This window comes from Balaenoptera musculus, chromosome 7 (assembly GCF_009873245.2).
Source record: "Balaenoptera musculus isolate JJ_BM4_2016_0621 chromosome 7, mBalMus1.pri.v3, whole genome shotgun sequence".
Classification (NCBI taxonomy): Eukaryota; Metazoa; Chordata; class Mammalia; order Artiodactyla; family Balaenopteridae; genus Balaenoptera; species Balaenoptera musculus.
Window position 1 is genome coordinate 51,858,433 of NC_045791.1, and position 23,965 is coordinate 51,882,397.

At 39.9% G+C, this 23,965-nt stretch overlaps 1 protein-coding gene across 1 annotated transcript in view; it reads left to right on the plus strand.

The window, feature by feature from the left end:
- Window positions 1–23,965, plus strand: part of MYO3B (myosin IIIB) — a 375,922-nt gene that overhangs the window by 153,980 nt on the left and 197,977 nt on the right. The window contains 6 exon segments of the mRNA XM_036857648.1: window positions 911–1,066; window positions 14,923–15,019; window positions 15,997–16,113; window positions 16,605–16,709; window positions 19,107–19,190; window positions 20,024–20,226. Of these exon segments, the coding sequence (XP_036713543.1) occupies window positions 911–1,066; window positions 14,923–15,019; window positions 15,997–16,113; window positions 16,605–16,709; window positions 19,107–19,190; window positions 20,024–20,226 (762 nt within the window).

The window sequence follows — 23,965 nt, forward strand, 5'->3', positions numbered from 1 at the left end:
CATCTAGTATTTATCCTAAGCCTTCCAACGTGAGCTAAATAAAAACTGATAACTTAAAAGGGCGGATGTTGAAATTTCTTCCTCCCGTCAAGGGCAGCTACTCAGAATGGAAATGCAATGGTAATTGGAGGGGTATTCATCAGATTCAATTTCACTAGAGATTTCCTGTGTCAAAATCATCTTTAATAACATACATCACACAGCAAAATGTACTGAATCATTGTTTTCTTTGAAAAGGGCATTGAACCTGAAACAGAAAGTGGTTATATCGGTCCGGTTTTAACCAATTAACCACAGAGGAGTTTAAATGCAACCCAATTTTTACCATTTTGTATGGACTTTTTGTTCCCTGTTTGAATAATTCCATTCCAATTCATCTGAACTATATTGTAGTCACTTCCTGTTCTGAGGTTTTTCTGCTTCTTCAGAAGATATTAGAAATCAAGGGGTTGAATTTTCTCTGTGAAAGTTTCTTTATGATTCGTTTCTATCCTTGCAAACTCCTAAATGCATTTTCCCCACCACCAAATAGTGGACATTTCATATACTTCTAAAATAAAGTATATAGACTAATCAGCTTGGCTCCATTGTAAACATTTTTCTGTAATGAAAATTCAGACAGAAAATTCAGTCTGGCCAGTCTATTTTTCAGTGTTTTGAATATTTCAAATTAAATTGATTGTGTTTTCAATGTATATTTAAAGCAAACTAAAATAGATTTCTGATGTTTTGATCAATTCAACTATAGAGAATGTTTTTTCTGTTCTGGTACCTATGAATAAAGAAAGAGCTATGTAAGGTTAGTGATCAGGTTTTATAAATGAGCTTTTTCTCCTCCTCTCTCCCGTATTTACAGGGGAGCCAGGTTTCTAAGATTGTACTTCACTTGTTTGTTGATTTTTGTAAACAGGTGTCTTATTAAGGATTTTGAAAAGCGGCCTTCCGTCACACATCTCCTCGACCACCCATTTATTAAGGGAGTCCGCGGGAAGGTTTTGTTTCTGCAAAAACAGCTGGCCAAGGTCCTTCAAGACCAGAAGCATCTAAATCCTGTTGTTAAAACCAGGTAGGGTCCTCGGCGTCTTCCTGCTTCCTCTCTCTGGTTATTTATGAAAAAAACGGCATGTCATGTGTTTTGATTTGCCCAGCATTATTACCGGTAATTATCACATCCGTGCATTTTTAAGTTTCATTTACATGACATTAAGTACTCCACGCCCCGTGGATGAGAGCAGGAGAGCTTCAGAAACAAGCTGCCCATTTGTGCTCTTATGGCTAATTTCTCTCAACTGTGGCTGAAATCTCACTCCACGCTCATGTTCTAGTTAAAAACCAATGCATATATATTTATATTTAATATACATGTAGGTTTTTAAAAATTCCACCAATAAAGAAAACTGGATGAAAGCAGCCACGGCTGAGATTGTGTGAGAAATCTTTACTTGGCTATTGCAGGCTAGAGAGTAGAAGTATAAGTATAAGGTGGTTTTTGAAAGATTACACTGGAGGCTTTTTCTCTAAAGTGCTCTGAGCCCATTTTCTTAGTTAAAAATTCCTTAGAGGCAATTTAGTATTTTTAAATGATTTTTTTCCCCAGATATCATCTATGCTATCTAAAGCAACTGTGATTTTCCCCCTCTCCTATTTTTATAGAGTAGATTAAAAAAAATAAATGTTTATTTTCAAGGGCAGTTGCTTAAAACAGTATTCTGTGGTGGTCTCTAAGAAATAGATCTTTGGTTTCTGTCCAGAGGGTGGCAGAATTTCTCTTTAAAAAAAACCTAAATGCAAATAAAGCTGCTTCCGCAGCTCAGCAATTATTTGGTTTTACAAAACTGGCCAGGATGCAGATAAGCTCTAATCCATTATTACTAAAAGAACATTCAAAGGACTGGAGGTGAAGAAACTAAAATATCACAAGTCACAAGTTCTGGAAATATTCGTGTATTCTGCAGAAAACTGTTTACAAATCAAAGAGCATCAGAACTCTAGGAGCTAGAGGCATAGTTTCAAGGTGACTATATCTTGCTGATTCCCACCCTCCCCCCGCCCCCCACAACCCAGGTTCCCTTTTTGATAGCTCAAAACAAATTTTTCCTACTCTTTTCCCTTTTCCACTGCAACTTCTCTTTCTATGGCTTGCCCGTGGGGTAGAGAAATGCAGAGAAATTCTTGTAACTTGCTGCCTTTTGAAGCAGTAGAATTTGTATTTAAGCCCCAGGGAACTGAAATCTTTTCTTCCTCTGCTTTTGTTCCTATCCACCAGCCACCACCCCTCTACCACACACATGCACACACACACACACACACACATACACACACACACACACACACACACACACACACACAGAGCACCGCCATCAAAAATGAAGATGAAATAAAGTACAAACCAAGCAAAAAAACCAAACTCAGAATTTAAATGCTCTCCGTTGAATCAGGTATCTTCTTGTTTCTTCTGATTTCCTGCAGAACAATTTCTGAAACTTAGTTGCAAAGTTATTCAGCTTTTCACTTTTGCCTGAATTTGCCTGTCCAGATGTGTGTCCTCTTTTTAAAAACTTTTCTCCCTTTACCATAGAAAGCCAGGACTTCAGGCTCTCTCACCCCGTCTCTAATTTCTCTTTATCTTTGTTAACTCCTTTGATGTCAAAGGCCTCATACGGGTCAAAGACCCTTCTCTCAGGGTCTTTGTAATCTTCAGTTTCACTGAGAAGTTTGTGTTTCTTTGAAAAAGTCACTAAAAAAATACAACCTCACAAATAGGTATCAGAACTTTAACCAGCCACTTTTTTAGGAGAAAGGAAAATTCTAAAGGAAACACGATGCATGAAATTAACACATCTTACCACCTGTCCTACACTATTACTTCCTCTTAGCAAGTGGCAGGGAGTTGGCTACATGGGTGTTTTTTTTAAGCCCATCTGGAAAAATTCTCAAATATCATTTGATGCTGGTAATTCAATATATTTAAAGTTGTGAGTTTCCAAGTTAAGGTGGAATAAACAAAGAATAATTGAGGTGAGCGCATAGATGAGTGAGGTGAATACCCAATTTACATTTTTCTGCACAATTATGGTCACACAGCAAGTGGTACAATGCAGTGGTTAAAAAAACCCTGACTCTGCCAGGTTTGAATCCCAGCTCAACCACTTATGGACAAGTTATTAAATTTTTCTGTTCCAAAATTTCTTCATCTATAAGATGGAGATTATTTTGAGGGTTGAGTCAATACATTAAAAAATACTTAATGTTGATAACAGAGTTAAACCTCAGTCAATGGTAGCAGTAGTTGTAGAAGTTGTATACGTTGTGGTTTGTTTAATTCAGTCCTCCGTTTCTTTTGGCCTTAATCTGTGCAAATTCCTCTCTATTTACTTACCAAACAACATCATGAAAATAAACAGTACTGAGATACTAAATGTTAAAAATATAAATTTCTGTCTCTTTTTAAAAATCTAATTTATTCATTTATTCATTCCAGAGATATTTATATGTGTGTATGTGTCAAGCCCTCTGCCGAACGGAGGAAATCAGATACAGTTCCTGATAAAGAGCTAATAGTCCAGTGTGTGAAACAGACAAGAATCAGATGAGAAGAGCTCAGAATGAAAAGTACCTGGATAGAGGGTTGCCCGGAGTACCTCCCAGAGTACCTGGGAAGGGTAGACCCTGGAAACTGGTGGGAAGGTGATCCTTGAACTGTCCTGAAGAACGAATAGAAGATAGTTGGGGAAGGGGGGTTATTCCACATGGAGGAAAGAATGAGCAAAGGGTAAAGGGACAGAGGCTGGAGAGAGCTTAGGGGATTTGGTGAACAATTAGTTGGCATTGCTGGAGCTTGGCATGGGACGTGGGGAGGGAGAAACAAGGCAGGCAGGGGCCAGGGCATGATGGGCTAAGGAGCTTGGATTTGTTCCTTAGACACTTGGGAGCCACAGAAGGATTTCAAGCAGAGATGTACTTTAGGAAGATTGTTCTGATTGCAGTGTAGAGAATGAAATGGAGCTGGGCAAGGCTGGAGCTAGGGAGGCTAGTGAGAGCAGATTGTGGCAATTGTAAATAACAGAAGGTATTAAGGTAATGGTATTGTCAAGACTTAGTGGTGAATTGGATGAGAGATATTAGGGAAAGAGAGAAGCATCACAGGGTCTACCTGAATTGGCTGCCTCCCTACCCTGGTTCAGACTGTAATCAAACAGAATTTGCAAGACACTCAGAGACAGAGACCAGTAAAAAGACTTACTTTGCTTCTTCTTCATATCCTATCAAATGCCATGCATAGCCTATGCAATGCCATGTACTTCCAGGTATTACACAAAGCTTCCAGCTCTCTGCCCAAAGAAGTGTTCTTCAATGGTCCAAGCAGTCCTGAGACCCCCAACTGCAGAGACTTGTTTAGTTTTGAGAGCTAATGCAGAGAAATGAGAACTACAGCCTACAGGGGGAAATTTTTTTACTGTTTTTTACTGTTTTACTGTTCCTGCAAAGGCAGGGAATGTTCTGTCCTCTTCAGTACTTTCTCCAGGGGCGAAAGAAGTTGGTATTTTCAGGGGGTTGCAGAGAAGAAGGCAGGTTCTTAAAGGATGGGGAAGAACTTGGATAGGTGAAGGGGAGGATCTTATATAGAGGGAGACATTGAAAATAGAGAGAAGGTAACAGAGGAAGCAAGAGGGAGGGAGATCAAGCACCTAAGGGGAAGATTGAACTTAGAAAGAATCTCTAGGTTGAGAAAGACACAGAAAGGTTAGATGAAGATATCCAGAAAATTTGAGAGGTGGGGAGCAAGAGGCAGAGGAGATACTATGAGGAAACTCATGTTGAATGGCCTTTAGCTTTCCAAAAAAAAGTAAGCAAAGTGGTCTCAAAGTTGGGAGTGAGCTGTGGACTCCAGGGAAGTGTTAAATCTTTGAAATAGCCGCTATGAGGAATATGATAAAGGGTTCATTAAAGGTGGACATAACGATTGCTCAATAGCACAGAAAACCCAGGTGGAACTTAACTGAATAGCATTACATTGTAGTGAAGTTAATCAGTGTTTAAGATAATGCATGTAGAGCATTCAGGAGAGCATTTGGCATTAGAACCTCTGAAAAATTGTACCATCAGCACCATCACCTTTTCCATCTATCATCTCTATCAATTCTTAGCCACAGGAGTAGGAGTAGAGAAAGCAGATACTGTGGTCTTCTTCAGGCTGGAGACTGGCTTGGATGGACATTGATGGGTGGACACGGGGGCAAGAGAATCTGAGTAGGAGAGTATCCTTGAGGTCTTTTTGGAGATTTGGAAGAAAGTGAAGCCAGAGTGGCTTATTGACTTTGAATGTGGGTCTGGGTCAGGGCAGTTACAATGGAGTTACATGTAACTGGCAGTTACAATGAAGACAAAAAGCAGATTCAGTGAGAGGATGGTGAGAAAAGAGATTGCAGAACTGAGTCCTCGGGAACTTTTTTTTTTTTTTTAATACTGCAGGTTCTTATTAGTCATCAATTTTATACATATCAGTGTATACATGTCAATCCCAATCGCCCAATTCAACACACCACCATCCCCACCCCACCGCAGTTTTCCCCCCTTGGTGTCCATATGTCTGTTCTCTACATCTGTGTCTCAACTTCTGTCCTGCAAACCGGCTCATCTGTACCATTTTTCTAGGTTCCACATACATGTGTTAATATACGATATTTGGTTTTCTCTTTCTGACTTACTTCACTCTGTATGACAGTCTCTAGATCCATCCACGTCTCAACAAATGACTCAATTTCGTTCCTTTTTATGGCTGAGTAATATTCCATTGTATATATGTACCACAACTTCTTTATCCATTCGTCTGTCGATGGGCATTTAGGTTGCTTCCATGACCTGGCTATTGTAAATAGTGCTGCAATGAACATTGGGGTGCATGTGTCTTTTTGAATTACGGTTTTCTCTAGGTATATGCCCAGTAGTGGAATTGCTGGGTCATATGGTAATTCTATTTTTAGTTTTTTAAGGAACCTCCATACTGTTCTCCATAGTGGCTGTATCAATTTACATTCCCACCAACAGTGCAAGAGGGTTCCCTTTTCTCCACACCCTCTCCAGCATTTGTTGTTTGTAGATTTTCTGATGATGCCCATTCTGACTGGTGTGAGGTGATACCTCATTGTAGTTTTGATTTGCATTTCTCTAATAATTAGTGATGTTGAGCATCTTTTCATGTGCTTCGTGGCCATCTGTATGTCTTCTTTGGAGAAATGTCTATTTAGGTCTTCTGCCCATTTTTGGATTGGGGTGTTTGTTTCTTTAATATTGAGCTGAATGAGCTGTTTATATATTTTGGAGATTAATCCTTTGTCCGTTGATTCGTTTGCAAATATTTTCTCCCATTCTGAGGGTTGTCTTCTCGTCTTGTTTATGGTTTCTTTTGCTGTGCAAAAGCTTTGAAGTTTAATTAGGTCCCATTTGTTTATTTTTGTTTTTATTTCCATTACTCTAGGAGGTGGATCAAAAAAGATCTTGCTGTGATTTATGTCAAAGAGTGTTCTTCCTATGTTTTCCTCTAAGAGTTTTATAGTGTCCAGTCTTACATTTAGGTCTCTAATCCATTTTGAGTTTATTTTTGTGTATGGTGTTAGGGAGTATTCTAATTTCATTCTTTTACATGTAGCTGTCCAGTTTTCCCAGCACCACTTATTGAAGAGACTGTCTTTTCTCCATTGTATGTCCTTGCCTCCTTTGTCATAGATTAGTTGACCATAGGTGCGTGGGTTTATCTCTGGGCTTTCTATCTTGTTCCATTGATCTGTGTTTCTGTTTTTGTGCCAGTACCAAATTGTCTTGATTACTGTAGCTTTGTCTTGTAGTCTGAAGTCAGGGAGTCTGATTCCTCCAGCTCTGTTTTTTTCCCTCAAGACTGCTTTGGCTATTCGGGGTCTTTTGTGTCTCCATACAAATTTTAAGATGATTTGTTCTAGCTCAGTAAAAATGCCATTGGTAATTTGATAGGGATTGCATTGAATCTGTAGATTGCTTTGGGTAGTATAGTCATTTTCACAATGTTGATTCTTCCAATCCAAGAACATGGTCTATCTCTCCATCTGTTGGTATCGTCTTTAATTTCTTTCATCAGTGTCTTATAGTTTTCTGCATACAGGTCTTTTGTCTCCCTAGGTAGGTTTATTCCTAGGTATTTTATTCTTTTTGTTGCAATGGTAAGTGGGAGTGTTTCCATAATTTCTCTTTCAGATTTTTCATCATTAGTGTATAGGAATGCAAGAGATTTCTGTGCATTAATTTTGTATCCTGCAACTTTACCATATTCATTAATTAGCTCTAGCAGTTTTCTCGTGGCAGTTTTAGGATTCTCTATGTATAGTATCATATCATCTGCAAACAGTGACAGTTTTACTTCTTCTTTTCCAATTTGTATTCCTTTTATTTCTTTTTCTTCTCTGATTGCCGTGGCTAGGACTTCCAGAACTATGTTGAATAATAGTGGTGAGAGTGGACATCCTTGTCTCGTTCCTGATCTTAGAGGAAATGCTTTCAGTTTTTCACCATTGAGAATGATGTTTGCTGTGGGTTTGTCATATATGGCCTTTATTATGTTGAGGTAGGTTCCCTCTATGCCCACTTTCTGGAGAGTTTTTATCATAAATGGGTGTTGAATTTTGTCAAAAGCTTTTTCTGCATCTATTGAGATGATCATATCGTTTTTATTCTTCAATTTGTTAATATGGTGTATCAGATTGATTGATTTGCGTATATTGAAGAATCCTTGCATCCCTGGGATAAATCCCACTTGATCGTGGTGTATGATCCTTTTAATGTCTTGTTGGATTCTGTTTGCTAGTATTTTGTTGAGGATTTTTGCATCTATATTCATCTCCTTGGGAACTTTTGAGAGATTATTGGGAACTAGTCATAGCTGAACTTGTGGACAACTTCAGTGGAGGAGAAATAAAAGTTTTTAAAGAATTGACAAAGAGGAATCTTGAAATTAGAAAGTGAGAAGAATTAACAAAGTGATTGGTAGGGTATGGGAAAACCAAAGACTGGAATTAGGGGAAGGAGTAGAGAGAAAGGAAAATGGGGGTCAAGTACTGGAGAAGATGGTACGAGAGGGTGATATGAACTTTTAAAAGAGAGAGATTGGTTAGGGAGAACAATGGATGGAAAAAGGCAGAGGGGAGCAAGGAGGGCACTCCTTTCCCCACCCCACCCCCCCACCACGAGTGGATGGAAGGTGGAAGGAGGCAGGAACATTATGAGGAAATGGTCCATTCCAGCTATGATAAGGAAATAGACACGTATTCAGGAATAAGGCTAGGAATCATGGAGAGCTCATTCACAATAGAGCAGAAGCTGTACTGTGTATTGTTGACTGAAAAAAAAAATGCACAACCTAAAAGTTGAGAGTTACGTTTTATTTGGTGGACAAAACTGAGGGCTTAAGCCTGGGACACAGCGTCTCAGATAACTCTGGGAGACTGCTCTGAAGATGCAAGGCAGGGAGCCAGGATATGTAGGAGTTTTTTTGCAGCAAAGACCAGGTGGTTGATTGTTACTTAAAGAAAACCAGATATCTCAAGTTAAGGAATTTAGCACTTTTCTGTATATGGGACGATGCAAGAGTCTGGGCTCACTGGAATCATTCCTTCCATATGCACCTCAGCTATCTGGGGCCAGTATCCTGTGCTTTCACATCCTGAGTCTCCTCAAGGTGCACAGTTGCTGGATGGCTGCAGCAGTTGACTGCTAAATGAGGGGCATCAGACATCCTGTTTCCATCCTCAGTTCCCGCAGAACTCATCTCTGTAGATGCCGTAATGTGATGGCTTGATGGCTGCACATCCTCTGTTCACTGGTAAGGCAGCCAATATTTTTCATTCACAGTATAAAGAAGAGCTTGAGTGGTGAGGCCCCACCGCTCCTCTCCTGGTGTAAGTGTTCTAGCTCTTCTGAATGGTGCAGTTTCTTGGGACAGCCAGACTGTGATCCATTCCCATTGCACATTATGTATATGAGGCACCTATGGAGAAATGACACTGTACTATTTGAGATTTGATACCATTTCCTGATGCTGATTGAATGAGTGAAATCATTGGAATTTAAGTTTTTCCAGTAACTTATAATTTTTCTATAGCATATGTTCGACTCAGGAACAGTAGAGAGGTTATGCATCCAAGGCTGACTCTCAAAGGAAGTCACATAACCCTAATATTCTGTGAGCAATAGTTTAGGGCTACATTTTTACTTAACCTGTCAGGGATGCTGTTAAACAATTTGGTCATTTCCTTTACATCAGCTCCCATTTCTTTGACTTTCAAAAGGAATTTTTCCCCAAATCACTTTTGCAAATCCCTGAATTCATCAATATTATCTGGTATATCATGTCACTATCAAAGTTAGAGACGTCGACATGAAAACATGCTTTTTAAAAAATCACTTCACAAGGGTTAGTGGGAAAAGAGCAAAACCTCTGTCTGCAATTAGAGTAGAGGCAGGAAAAGCGCTGGTTGGCTGTGCTGTGACCTGACCCACTCCCACCTTCCAACCTCCCATCATGGACTCAACTTCTAGCCTCAGGAAAATTGCAAAACCCAGCACATTGTTTGTTCCCCTGTGGGTGGTTTGGGACTAGCTGAAACCACAAATGTTAAACCCTCAAATGCCAAGGGTCTACTACCAAGTATTACTGGTAGAACAATTAAGTTGCTGATTGTTTCCCTGCTCTGTTTAATGGATTTTGATTCTACCCTTGCAATTTGCCTGAGGCTGATTAAAACAGTGACCTCAGCTTTTCTGATTTCTTTTCAACCAACAGCAGTGGCCCTTAAAAACAGATTTGTCACTGCTTCACTGCTGAGCTTTCCCTAGTAAGTCTTGCTCACTCGCTTCCTCTTTTACCTGCAAACATGCACCCCCCACCACATATATACACATACATCACATTACATACACTGTTGGGTTCTTGGAATCCTGTGCAAATGAATGACTTTTGAATGATTACTTCATCAAGTGCTGAAGATGCTTGCCACATAGCAGGTTAAGGATTTTCCTGTTTTCCTAACAGACAAGAAATAAATCCATACCCTGATGTAATCTGCTATCTATCTCTGTCTATCTATAACTGAATGAGTGAATTAATATTTAATTTTCTGCTGGTGTCACTGATTCTTGCTGCCTAGAGAAGATAGCTATATCAAATACACTTAATATAATTGATAAGATGCTGATCTATTGAAATTCTGGTCAAAAACAATGCTTGGATGAAAAAACAGGGAGACACTATAGAGATTTCCACCCAAATAATTCTTGTATTTTTTAATCTATGTATTATAATGTTTGTTTGATAGATATAAGCTTAAATTTCAGATCAAGATCGAGCTCATGTAGTTAAAGTTATCTAGGTGGTAACTTTACTCATATTTGGATCTCAGTAGGATGGTGTTACACCTAGATGCTTTGCCATTATTTTTCTCATGCTAGGTCCATGATTATGTGATTATAGTAAAAAGTTTCTCTTTCATCCACTCTGTTATCAAGAGGTATACTGAAATGGAAATAATGATTTGGAAGAAATATTCAACATCACTACCTTTGTTGGAGTAATAGTACTCTATCCCCAATTTTGAGTAACATTTTCCTTACTATATGAGATCCATTGAATGTGGTGATAAGGGAATGGTTCCTCTAATCTATCCAAATTGTCAACTTGTTCCTGAGCTTTGTACATGGCCTCAGAAGCCTTTGTCTTAGACTCTTGAGGACCACCACCTTTGAGCCTGGACCCTCTCCCTTACTCCTTTTCTTTACTCCTTTTTTCTCCACCCCCAAAAGATTTTACTTACTTATCTGGAATCCGGTGGGAGTGTTAGTCATTTTCCACTCCTTCTGGTTCCACTCTTGGATGGAGGAAAGGGCTCTGATCCTGAGTGTAGAGGAGTGGAGGTAGAGGTGGCCTTCCCAATGGTCCTCCTGCCATAGGACGACCGTCTAAAAGACCATCAGGCATTTTTCAGGGCAGAGTTTCACCTCTCAATAGCACATCCCCTGTCATTTTTAGACTAAAAGATTTTGTTTCAAATATCATATATTAACACATACATGTGGAACCTAGAAAAATGGTACAGATGAACCGGTTTGCAAGGCAGAAATAGAGACACAGATGTAGAGAACAAATGTATGGACACCAAGAGGGGGTGGGGTGGTGGTGTGATGAATTGGGCGATTGGGATTGACATGTATACACTGATGTGTATAAAATGGGCAACTAATAAGAACCAGCTGTTCTTACAAAATAAAGATTTTGTTTCCTTCCTACCCTTGAATTATAATTTAGAGGCCTTCCTTCTATTCTTTGTTCTTCAACATAGTTGGGCACGAAGGGAAGAATGCCTCCTGCCATACCTACGTGAAGCTCCTGCAGCCCGGTGTGGACCTGCCTACATGGATGTTACTCCTTCCACAGGCAAAGTTGACAGACAGGAACAGGCTAAGGGATTAAGGAATCACTTTTGGACAAAATATATAATATTTTGTCAATATTATTCATAGGGCCAGCAGCTCAAACAAAGAAGTCTGCAGGCCCAGTGATGAGATATCAAAGAGAACTCCCAGAAATGGTTTTAACCATAATGCAGGTATAGAGATTGAATTATAGTGAAGCCAACAGCACTTTAGGACTTTATTCCCCCAGTGTCTGAACTAACCTGGTACCTTCTACAGCTTCTTTCCCCCCTCATGGGCTGGACCTAAGACATTCCAAAAATCCCCCATCCTCTGTCTCATTTGTGCCCACTGTTGTTTTAGGGGAGCTCCCAGTCTCCACCTCTGGCTCTGTCTCACCCACTCCTCAGATCCAGTTCTTATTCTCCGCCCATTGCCTTAGACCTGATGTTTCAGAATTGCCCTCATTCCCACCTTACTTGAACTGGGGACTCAGACACCAGTTTCCCCTTTTCCTGATCCCTGGATCCTTAGGTCAACCCTTCTCACCACTACCTGCCCCACACCACACCAAAACCAAACTCCAAGAACCAGCCTAAGCCAGGGCTTTGAGTCTCATCCTCTCTAAGCTTTAACCCCCAAACTCCATTTGTCTGGGAAGCCAGGCTTGGCAGACAACATACTTAGGGCTTCATGAAAACAAATAGAAAATCTAGCAAAAAGCAGTATAGACTTTGTTGGGATTTGAAAATATCTTCTAAATCATCAAAACTATAATACCTTACCATATACTCTTAATTTAATAGAATGCCTTTTGCTTTATCCAACCATTTACCTATCTCTCCATTCCTCTAAGCTTTGGAATACTCAATCCAAAGTTTTTAGTTGGAAATCTGTAATTTTCACATTAAACAAGGAATTCTTCAGCAAAAATTGATAATAGATGCTATTCTCAAGTAAGGCAGTAGGTGGAGCATGTGAACTTAAAGGAAATTTAAGTTGATGGTTACTGGTGACAACAAATTATTTAACTCAAGAAAACTGTAAAAAAATTTAAACCAAATTTCTTTTGATTAATTTTAACTAAAAATAGACAAATATAAAACAATGTAACACTTTTAATAAATATATGGACTCTAGGATAATGTAAATTAAAAAAGATAAAAATTGGAATAAATAATTTTTTTCTCTTCATTCTCTCCAAACACTATAGCCAAAGCAGGAAAATGAAGCAGGTAGCAGTTTCAGAAGAACACTAGTTGGGGAATACTGAGATAGGGCTGGAATATATTTTTTTCCCTGAGTGAGAAAATGAAGTGGTCTGTATCAGAGTGGAAATACCTTGCAAGCTCAGATTTGCGGACAGCATCTGCATGATTCCTGGAGGTTAAATCTGTTAGATAGATATACAGATAAGCTCTTCAGGGTTCAGAAGATGACAGTTTCGATCCTGGTGGTATTGCATTGTACATGTTCACAGTTATAGTCACGACTTTCTACTAGGGTTTATTTATTTGTGATATTGCAAGTGAGGTTTGTCAATGCTTCCATTTTTAGTTGGCTGTAAAAATGTCATCCAGCGTGCAGTTTGACATCCCTATATACAGTTCAGGCTGACTTCAAGTCCAGGTCAGGAGTTACTGGAAGAAAAAAAAAAATCTCAGGAAACTCACTATTGACTCAGTGATATTTTGAATTCTGATTCCCCCGGTCAGCCTGTTACCATATACTTCTCAGAGTACCATGCATTCTGTCCAAGGTATTTAGTTGCATTCAATGTGGAGACAGAATGGAGAGTACTTACTTCATCTTGACCCGAACCAGAGCTGTGGATTTTTTAAAAATTCCTGACTTTCTTTGTCAAAAGATGCTTGAAATAAACTCTAACATAGACTATTTCATACGACTGCAAGATATAAATTTAGGAAGGAGATAAACTAGCTGAATTTAATATGATGAGAATTTAATTTATTAAAAATATGTTGCAATATTTTGTTTTATGGTGAACTTCAAAGGAAAAAAATGCTTGGGTTTTATGTGAAGAGGATTTGGCCAGAAATGTGTACCCTCCTGTTGTTTTCTTTGGCAAAGTGGCTAGATAGAGGCAGCTCTGAGTTTTTTAAAAAAGCTGTTTTTCAAACAGATATGATTTTTCTTTGACATCACTAATATGTTAGAATACAGATGAATAAACTGTTCTGTCTAATAATAATTTTAAAATGCTTAGGTTATAAATTTGACATTATTAAGTAAAATTAAGTTTCAGCTCTTTGGACTTTTATATGAATTAGCAGCAAAATTGGTTCTAGCACTGGAGATGACTAATACCATGCTTAAAATACTTCTTCTTCAAATCTATCAATAATAGGGATTAGGAAGTAACTTTTAATTTAATAGGCAGGAAGTTTTTTAAATGGTGAGTACACTCCCAAGAGAAAATCTCACATATGTACACAAGGAGATGCACATAAAGATACTGAGTGCTGCTTTGTTTTTGATAGCAAAAAGTTGGAATCAGCCTAAATGTTGATCAAGACTGGGTAAAGAAATTGGTACATATTTATATGATGTAATATTACCCAGTGATTAAAGTGACAGTCACTTGCTCACTCACTCTCATTCTCTCTTTCTCTCCCTCGTTCCCTGTCTTTCTCTCTATGTATGTATGTGTGTGTGTCTACCCCTGTCACCTTTTATGCCCAGTATCATCACAGGTCCATATATATATATATATATATATATATATATATATATATATATATATATGGAAAGAGAGAGAGAGATGGGAGAAGGGGTGGGTGGGGAATCATGATGTTGAATGGAAAAAAGTAAATTTGCAAAATGAAACCACCAGTATGATATCATTTTTACAATTTAACATACAAAATCTGTGTATTATGGGTACAAATATGTGTATGACCAATAATTTTAAATTGGAAGGATACCCACGAAATAGCGGTCACTCAGGAAAGGGGAGTGGGATGGAACATGGTTCCCAAAGGGCTTTAAAATAAACAAGATAAAATGTAAGCATTTATTGATTCGTTGGTATCTGCTATATTATTCTCTGAAGTTTTCTGTAGTTTTAAAAATTTCTCAAGACACGTGGGGTGGTACTGGTGGACAGCAGGAGGGGACCTCAAGGGAAGTACCCTAGTGAGAATTACATGCCTGACACTGAACAGAAAACAATGCAAGGAAGTGCTGTGGTTGGCACATAAGAAAAGCAGATATAAGTGTTAGATGGGCCCACTTGGCTGTGCTCCTCATGACAGCGGAAGGCTTGAGCTCTGGAGTTCCCCTTACCCCTGGGAGCCCTGCAGTGATGGGGAGAGAGCTGGGGACCTGGACTGGACTTGCTCGTCCTGTCCCTTCTCTGAAGTCTCTGAACACGTTGTGTGGTAAGACTGTGGCTGCGTTGTTCTTGTGGCCTACTGTTTGCTGTATTTTTTACTGCCTTAGTGCTAATATTCTCTGGATAAACTCTAGGCATGAAAGGATGCATACCAGAAGACCCTATCATGTGGAAGATGCAGAAAAATACTGCCTTGAGGATGATTTGGTCAATCTCGAGGTTCTGGATGAGGTACTAAATATTTAGTAGACAATTTTCACCAATGACATTTGTTTCACATGAGTGGTGTGACCTTTCTGTTGTAGATGATATTCTCCTAAGGTCACTTGAAACTTTAATTGTTTGTATAGCCTTGGGGTGAAGCTCAGGAACGTTTGGTTGCTGTGACTATGGTCCGGTGTTGTGTGCATTTATAGTCCCCCAAATGTCCTAAATGATGAAGAGAAAAGGATTTGGATTTTTCCCGTAAAGGCCTTTATATGGTAGGCTTAAATGATGTACTAGATCAGCTGAAATTATTTTCTGTTTATAGAAAAGTGCACCTTAACCCTTAAATTAAGATAGTTGTTTGTTCTTCATAAAGAGGAGCTTCATTTAGGGAAATAGTGAAGCTAATATAGCTTGAATTCTAAATTTGGAAACTGTGATAATCCCCATTTAAAATACGCATGTTTAATAGAGCTGTTAATTGCACTGGAGCTGCTTCTGCTGATTCTAACTCTGGGGACCCTTAACTGCAAAGCATGAATCACTAAAGTGTGATATAAAAGTGTTCAATTCTGCATTCCCACCACATAAATTTTAAGTGTAATACTTTGAGAAATGAAGTTACAGTTTGTCTGTACTTTATTAATAGGAATGGCCTATTAAATCAAATTCTAAATAGAACATTTTGGTTGGGTGAGACATGTTTTTCATAATAACAAACAAAATCTTTGTTGCATATGTCAGAGTCTTTTAGCAAGTCCTAAGTGGGCGAATTCTTTTAGCATATTCCTAATTTTTTCTTTTTTCAAGGCAAATATCTGCATTTAGGATCATTAGGGTCCTAATGATTAGGATCCTAATCAATAGGGTATGACTTAAATGGACTATTTTAATGTTTTAGAGAAAAATATTCTTGTAAGAATACATTTGTTGTTATTTTTAGGATCTCTCCCTTGACTGGAAATAATGTTTACTCTCAGTACTATTTATCCTCTTCTTAGGATACAATTATTCATCAGTTGCAGAAGCGTTATGTGGACTTACTGATTTATACATATGTTGGAGACATCTTAATTGCCTTAAACCCCTTCCAGAATCTAAACATATACTCTCCACAGGTAAGGGATCCTTTATGAGCATGTGGCTCCTTCATAGGAAATGTGAAATCTCAAGGGAAAATGAAAAGGGAGAAAAAATGAGAAAAAAATTATGTCATCCTAGGGGTGTACATACCCCAAACTGAAGATAATAATGCAACACAGATGGAATTGTTACATTTTGGGGGTAACTTTTTAAGTTAATATGTAACAAAACAGCTAACCATATACCAGGCATTGGGTTACCTTGTTTATCTCTCACGAACCTGTGTGACAGGTAATATTATTAAGCCTATTTGGCAGATGAGGACATAGTGAAGTTAATGCCCTTCCACAAGCTTAGGAAGCCAGTAAGTGAAGAACTGGGATTTGAAGTCAGCTCTATAGACTCCAGAGCCTCAGCTCTACAGCCTCCCTGATGCCACAATTCCCCTAATAAGTGACGAAGCCTTGGTTTTGTGGGCAAAAGGTACTGGGACATTAGAAGAGTTCTTTAAGTTAATGTTTTTCAGTTTTCCAGACTTTATCATGGAGTGAAACGTGCCTCAAATCCCCCCCACATATTTGCATCAGCAGATGCTGCTTACCAATGCATGGTTACTTTCAACAAAGACCAGGTAAGAACTTACTGCCCTTCCCCACCAAGTCCCACAGTAGGATGTGTTCTGTCCTCCTCTGCAGCTCTTAAATCTTCCTAAAAACTTTCCATTCTGGTTGCTGACTCAAGGAAATAGGCAGTAAAATAGTAGCTCAGTGGAACAGGAACAGTGATAAAGCCAGAGTAGCAGGAAAATGTGAAAACGCTTTTCAAGAAATGTGAAACGTCCTTATCAAGGGCACTCATTTCCCCTGGTAAAATATAATAAGGATAATTCTAATATGAATATAAGAACATAGAGCTAACACAAACCTGATGACATGGCAATGACTGTCATAAAAATGGGATGGAGAATGATGGACATGAAGTTCTTTCCAATGAAGGTCTCAGAAATTTCATGGTCCAGTCCTTTTTGTATGAAATACTGCACACAGGTTGATAGTGGTTCTGCACCACACTGTTTAGCTGCCTAGAAATTGTGATGAATTGGGTAAAGACTGAACAAATCTTAAACTCAGTGCTAGTTAAACACAAAGCTCACCCATACGTTTTAACTTTCTGGACCTCTGATTCACAGCAGTGGCATATCCAACCTTTGACCCTTCCTTTACTTTCAGTATGTGTGTTTTCCCTTCTGTCTTTATTCTGTTTGAAATAGAAACAATCTAATGTGGTGGGAAAATTTTATGAGAGAAGCACAATGTGTATATTTCCTGAGACCTGTGAAGTCCCAGCTTTGGATTTGCTGAGGAGCTGATTGAAATTATAATAGTGCCAGTTACGAAATGGAGTACCTGGATTCACTATGTGTTAGAAGCTTGGCTTCTCCACATTCTTACCTTTCCCAGAGACTTGTGAAATGTCCATAGAATTCATAGAAAGGAAGGAAATGAAGAGCAATATATGTGTTTCTCAAGTTAAAAAGTTACCCCACTGTGTTATCTTTTTTCTGACACTAAATGTGTGTCTTTACCAACACCAGCCAGTTCTCCAATTCCCTGACACCAACTGGATGTCTAACAATTCAGTTCCATTCAATTCTGATACGAACTATCCATATTTAGCACAGACCTCACAGGTTCAGGACTCAGTCCACAAGACTGCCCCTACTTCAGACACCAGCTGTGAATGGGGTACCCAGGGTACCTACACTTCCTCCTGGCTGAGTGCAAATTCAGGGATTCCCACAGCCCCCCACAGGTTTGATAATTCACTAGAACGACTCACAGAACTCAGGAAAACACTTTACTTAGGTTTACTGGGTTTTTATAAAGGATACAACTCAGGAGCAGCCAAATGGAAGAGATGCATAGGACAAGATACAGGGAGGAAAGTGGAGTAAAGCTTCCACACATTATCCTCCCAGGCCTGCGACATATTCCCACTGGAAGCTCTCTGAATCTTGTTGTTCAAGAGTTTTTATGACTCAGTCAGTCTCTGGCCCTTCTCTCCTCCCCAGAAGTTGGGGTGGCGGGGGTGAAATTTCCCGCCCTCTAAATCATGTGTTTGGGCTCTTTAGTAACCAGCCCCCATCCTGAAGCTATCTTGGGCTCCACCTTGAACCACTTGGTGAGCAGTTAGGTTTGGTTGAAAGGGACTTGTCTGTGAATAACAAAGGATGCTCTCATCACTCTGTCATTCAGGACATTCCAAGGGTTTTAGGAGCTCAGTGCCAGGAACCAGAGACAAAGACCAAATATATGTTTTTTTATTATACCACACCCACTAATCTCCTTTATATATACATAAAGAGCTCCTAGAAACAAATGATAAAAGACCAATAATATATTTTAAAAAAAGGCAAAATATGGACTGGTCACAAAAAAAGGAAAATATGAATGACCTTAAACTTACGAAAGGATGCCCAATCTCACTCATAATAAAAGAAGTGCAAATTAAAACTGTACCGAGATACAATGTTTTGCCTATCAGACTGGCAAAAATCCAACATAGCCAGTTGGTGAGGGTGCAGGAGAACAGACACTTTCATATACTGATACAGTCCTTAGGAAAGCAATTTGGTATTATCTATCAAACTTATAAATGTGTTTACCTTTTGGTACAACAACCCTATTTCTGGGAATTTATTCTGCAAATGAACCCGCATGTAAATATAATGACCTACGTATCGGGTTATTCATTGCAGTATTGTTTGTAATAACATTGGGAAAAACTCAAGTATCCATCAACATGGGATGGGTTAAATAGACTATGGTACATCTGTATAAGCGAGCGACAAACGACTGAAAAGGTTGAGGAAGCTCTCGGTGTACTGAAATAGAAAGATTCCTAAGATATATTGCTCAGTGAAGATTTAAGGTGTACAGTGGTGGATGTTATATGAAAACCATAGCTGAGCACACAGGGTGTTTACTGTGCTTTGAATTCTTCACCAACGCTTCATTTTCTGTGTTAGTGCATTGTCATCAGTGGAGAAAGTGGCTCTGGGAAGACGGAAAGCGCCCACCTGATAGTTCAGCATTTGACCTTCTTGGGAAAGGTATTGACGACCTGCTTTCTGTATCGTGGTTAGAAGACTGCGTATTTTCTAAATGATGGAAATACTGGTTGTTATTAGGGGTTACATAGAAACATTCCATCTTTATTATGTTCACCTCCTGATCGCTAGGCCTCTTAAGATGTCAGCATGTCCTCCACCTTTCACATAGTGAAGAAAATAATGCCAGCACCAATTTACTAGATTATCAGCAATTAATTTTTCATGTTTTCAATGTAATACAAACATTCAGCCATTAAGTAGTAAAAGTGGTTAAACATTAGGAGCAGGAGCAGGGAGAGCCACTAAGGTGATTAAAGGATTGGAAAATGGAACTCTCTGAACACAAGTTGAGGGAAATGGAAATTTTCAGCTTGGTGAAATGGACATCAAACGTATAGCTTTAAAAATACCCTAGCAGTTGCTTATACTCAGAATTAGTGTATTATGAGACTAAGAACAAATTTAAGAGTATTTTTTACAGATGAGGTTTATTGAATATTATAGTGAATAACTGAGAAAAGTGATGGGATCTCTCTATTTAAAATTCTTTCTAAGCTCTTCAGGCATTTTATCTGTCAAGAACTTTAAGAGAAGTGTAGCTGGTTGTAAAAACTAATGGCCTAATCTAGCCTCATCTGATGCTTATACACCTGGGGAAATGCTCATCTGAGAAAACAATGCTGGTGATTGATGCTAATTTCCCCAAATGGAGTTTTTCCCCCAGAGGATAAATGTGAGATCTGCGGGCTGGGTGGTGTGGGTGGACCTTGCGTGGCAGCTCTATTGGAGTAGTGTTTCTGGAGGCTCCTCCTGACTGTTCTTGTTTGGCACAGGCAAGTAATCAGACCTTGAGAGAGAAAATTCTGCAAGTCAACTCTCTGGTGGAAGCCTTTGGAAATGCATGCACTGCCATCAATGACAATTCCAGCCGTTTTGGAAAATATCTGGAAATGATGTTTACACCAACTGGAGCTGTGATGGGGGCAAGAATCTCTGAATATCTCCTTGAAAAATCCAGAGTTATAAAACAGGCAGCGTAGGTGCACTATTTTCTCGCTCTGGCTTTGCGCTGCAGTATAGACCGGGCGGCTTTGGGAATTTTCATGGCTCCGTTCACCCTTGTTCTTAGCATCCCTGCCCCCCAGCCCCACCCCCAGCCTCCCCAAGAGCAAGGAATTATTTAAGCAAAGGATAAGTGGTGACTTCTAACCTAAAAGATGTTTACAAGCAGAGTAGAAAGGGCTGGGTGGGATTACATTGGGATAGGTATGCCCGTTCCTCTTGAGTTTGTTATACCAGGTAGAATTTAACAATATGCAGTTACTTTTAAAGATCATTAGGTCCCTTAAAGTTGAGCTTGTCTATCAAAAAAAAAGCACTGAGAATATTCCACATGTTCATTTTTTCCCTAGATTGAGAGAGGAAAAAAACTTTTGTTTTAAGAAGAGCAGTATAGCAATAGTCCAATAGCACGGACTGCCCCTGGTTCAAGTGCTGGCTCTGACCTTGACTGTGTGACCTTGGGTATGTCCCCTAACCTCTCTGTGCCTCATCTGTGAAATGGAGATGCTACTAGAGCCTACCTCATGGGTTTGTTGTGAAAATCAGTGAGCTTGTTTATATAAAATGACTTTAAAAAGTATGTGGGTTGGTATATGTGATCAGAGAGTTAGCCACTGTTATTACTGTTGCAGGACACCAGACTTCCTCAGGGGCATGGCTCCCTTCATACATTAATCAGAAATTATCTGTTGAATTCCTGCTGTGTGCCAGTGCTGTGCTCTCTGTTGGAGTTGCAAGAGTGAACAAAATAGACAAGGTCCCAGTGTTCATGGGGCTTGGAGTGGATAGGGGATGGAAGAGGGGTGGGCGGCCAGGGACAGGGGTGAGGGGGTGGCAGGGGAATCGCAGGCATTAAGCACAAAAAACCATAAATGCAGACCAAGTGTGTTAAGTACCAGGAAGCAAAGTAAGGTACTCTGAGGTAAAACAGGAGAAAGGGCAATGACCTAGTCCAGGAAGAGAGGGCTCCCTGTGTAAGAGATGTTGAATCTGAGGATCACTAGGAGTGAGCCAACGAGATGAGATGGGGACAGGAGTGGGGAGGAGGGAGAGAGGAGCAAAGACAAGACTGAGGCCAGATCATGCAGGGCTTGGGAGCCAGGCTGAGGAACCTTATTCTAAAGGCAGTTCTTCTGAACCTTATTCTAAAGGTAATAGGAAACCATTTAACATTTTCAAGAAGGGGAGTCTCAAAAACCAACTTGCATTTTGATGTGATGAAATAATGGCTCTGGCTTCAGTGTGGCAAATGGAGTGGAGGAGATGCAAGAAGTACAGTTGTGACATTGAGACCACTAGGAGGCTGGTTTCAGATCCATGTGAGAGGGAATGTTAGCCTGCGCTGAGGTGGTAGCGGTGGAGATGGGGAGGCAGGGGAGCTGATGCATCTGAGAGATACTGTGCAAGTAGAACCCACAGGACTTGTTTTAGGTTCAGAACCCCAGCATCTTCTTTTATCATATACCTGCAGTTTCCTCACAAAATAGGGACTGACATGAAAATTAAACAAATGTACAGAAGGCTAGAGTCAGTCATTTTAGCTTCCCTGTGGTGTCTTGATTAATTTTTATGAGGTCCCTACTTGTTTCTTCCCAAATTAGGTTGATTTTAAAGTTTAGGGAGCTACCTCTGAGAGAATGGAAATTATAGTTTTCTGTGTTCAAATGTAAAGTGGTCTTTTATAAGGAAAATGTGAAGAGGGTTCCAGTCACAGCTGTGTCACTTATTAATATAAGTATCCTTATACCTTACTTTCCTTGTATGCAAAAAGGACATGATAAAGCCAACCTCACAGGGCTGTTATGAGAATTAAATGAGATAATATGTGATTTTTACCAAATATAGAATCTGAAACATAATTGGTACCTAATAAACCATAACTTATTATTATTATTAAATTTAGTCAATATGATAGCACTAATGGATAAAATAGACTGAAGACATTGGATGAGGAGAAGATGGGACCTGTGCAAGTTCTGTTTGTCTGACCTTTCTGGTTCTGTCCTCCTCCAGCACATAGTAGGATTCTCCTTCTTGGAACCCTGTGGCTGGATATGGTCATAGGACCAGTTCTGGCAAATGAGCGTTTAATGGAAAGACCCTGCAGAGTGCTGGCAAAGTGCAAGATGGTGGCCGCTCCGTCAGCCCGGGCCCAGTGACTCTGATGAGCAGCCCCCCCACCCCCTGCACCGTGACCCTCAGTAGACAAGTACTCTGAGCAAGAAGTAAGACTTTGTTGAGCTAAGCCACTAAGATCTTGGGATGTTTGTCACTGCAACCAGATGGATGTCGGTAGGCAAAGCTTGGAGGAATTGAGTACTAGAAGTATCTGCAAAAATCTGTAGGAAGGTAGGACCACGATGGCTCAGCCAATGCCCACGCTTTTACCAGAGGCTGAAGAACAAATGGCATTCATGCGGGGCATACCGGTTCATGAAGCCCTGTAAAGGCCTTCCCGTCTCAGTGAATGGTGCCACCATCACCAGATACTCAAGGTAGAAAACTGGGAGGCAGCCTCCAGGTCCCTTTCCCTCACCACCCTCATTCATTCTATCCGGACAGTCTTTTAGTTGTTTTTCCAAAACATATCTTTAAGCTTACCCTTGTTCTCCATCATCCCTGCCATTACCCTGTCCAAGTCACTCACTGTCTCACCACATCCTCCTAATCGGTCTCCTTGCATCCATCTTAACTTCTTACAGTCTAGTCACACACTTACAGTTTAAAACACTTCAAAGAATTCTAATTGCATAATCAACAGAATCCTCATTCTGGCCTGACAAGGCCTTGTGTGGGCTGACCCTGCCCACCCGCCCACCCGCTTCTCACCAGCGTTCTTTTGTTCTACACGGGTATCACGCTCAGAGCCTTTTCGTGTACGCTGCTCGCTCTCTTCGGAGCGCTTTCCCCCTTCTCTCTGTAGCTCCCTCCAGTCCCTTCTCATGCGTCCAAGTTTGACTTTAGTGTTATTTCCTTCCAGAGTCCTTCCCTTGACTTGACACAAGTGGCCCTCATCCCCCAGCGTTGTTCATCTCAGTCCCTTGTTTGTTTCTTTCAAAGCCCTCATCACCAGTTTCCCCGTTGATTCATCTGACTCCATCACTAGAAGGAAGCTCCAGAGGGCATGAATCCTCTGAGCCCTGTATCCCTGGCACCTAGTGCAGTGCCTGCCGTGCTTGGCACTCAACAAGCTTATTAGTTGAGTGAACAAATGGGTGAGAAATGGCAAGTAGAGACATCTAGAACACAGGGCAGAGCTAAGAATGTATCAGAAGAGCTTGGACAGGATAAACAACCAGAGGAAGACTAGGATATCCAGGAGATGCTGAAGAAAAGCGTGGGGCCCTTGTCACAGATAGGGACAAGGAGTAGAGGAAGACAAGATTTCTTCCACAGAGCTACGTTGGCCAAGGTGAGGATTTGAGAAAATCCTGGGGCATCAACAGAAGAGAATGACCTCCTCCAAAGGAGAGAAAGGGATGTAGAGCAGGGCTTTTCAAACTATCTTTGCTGAAAGACTAGCTTTTTCAAAAAATATTGGGTTGGCCCAAAAATTTTGTTTGAGTTTTCCTTAAGATGTTACGGAAAAATCCGAACGAACTTTTGGGCCAACCCGATGGTAATTCACAATCTATTGTGAACCGATACTTTCGTAAAATGAAATTGAAATGTATTATCAGAAAAATTCTCATACTCTTAGATGTCATAGCAAT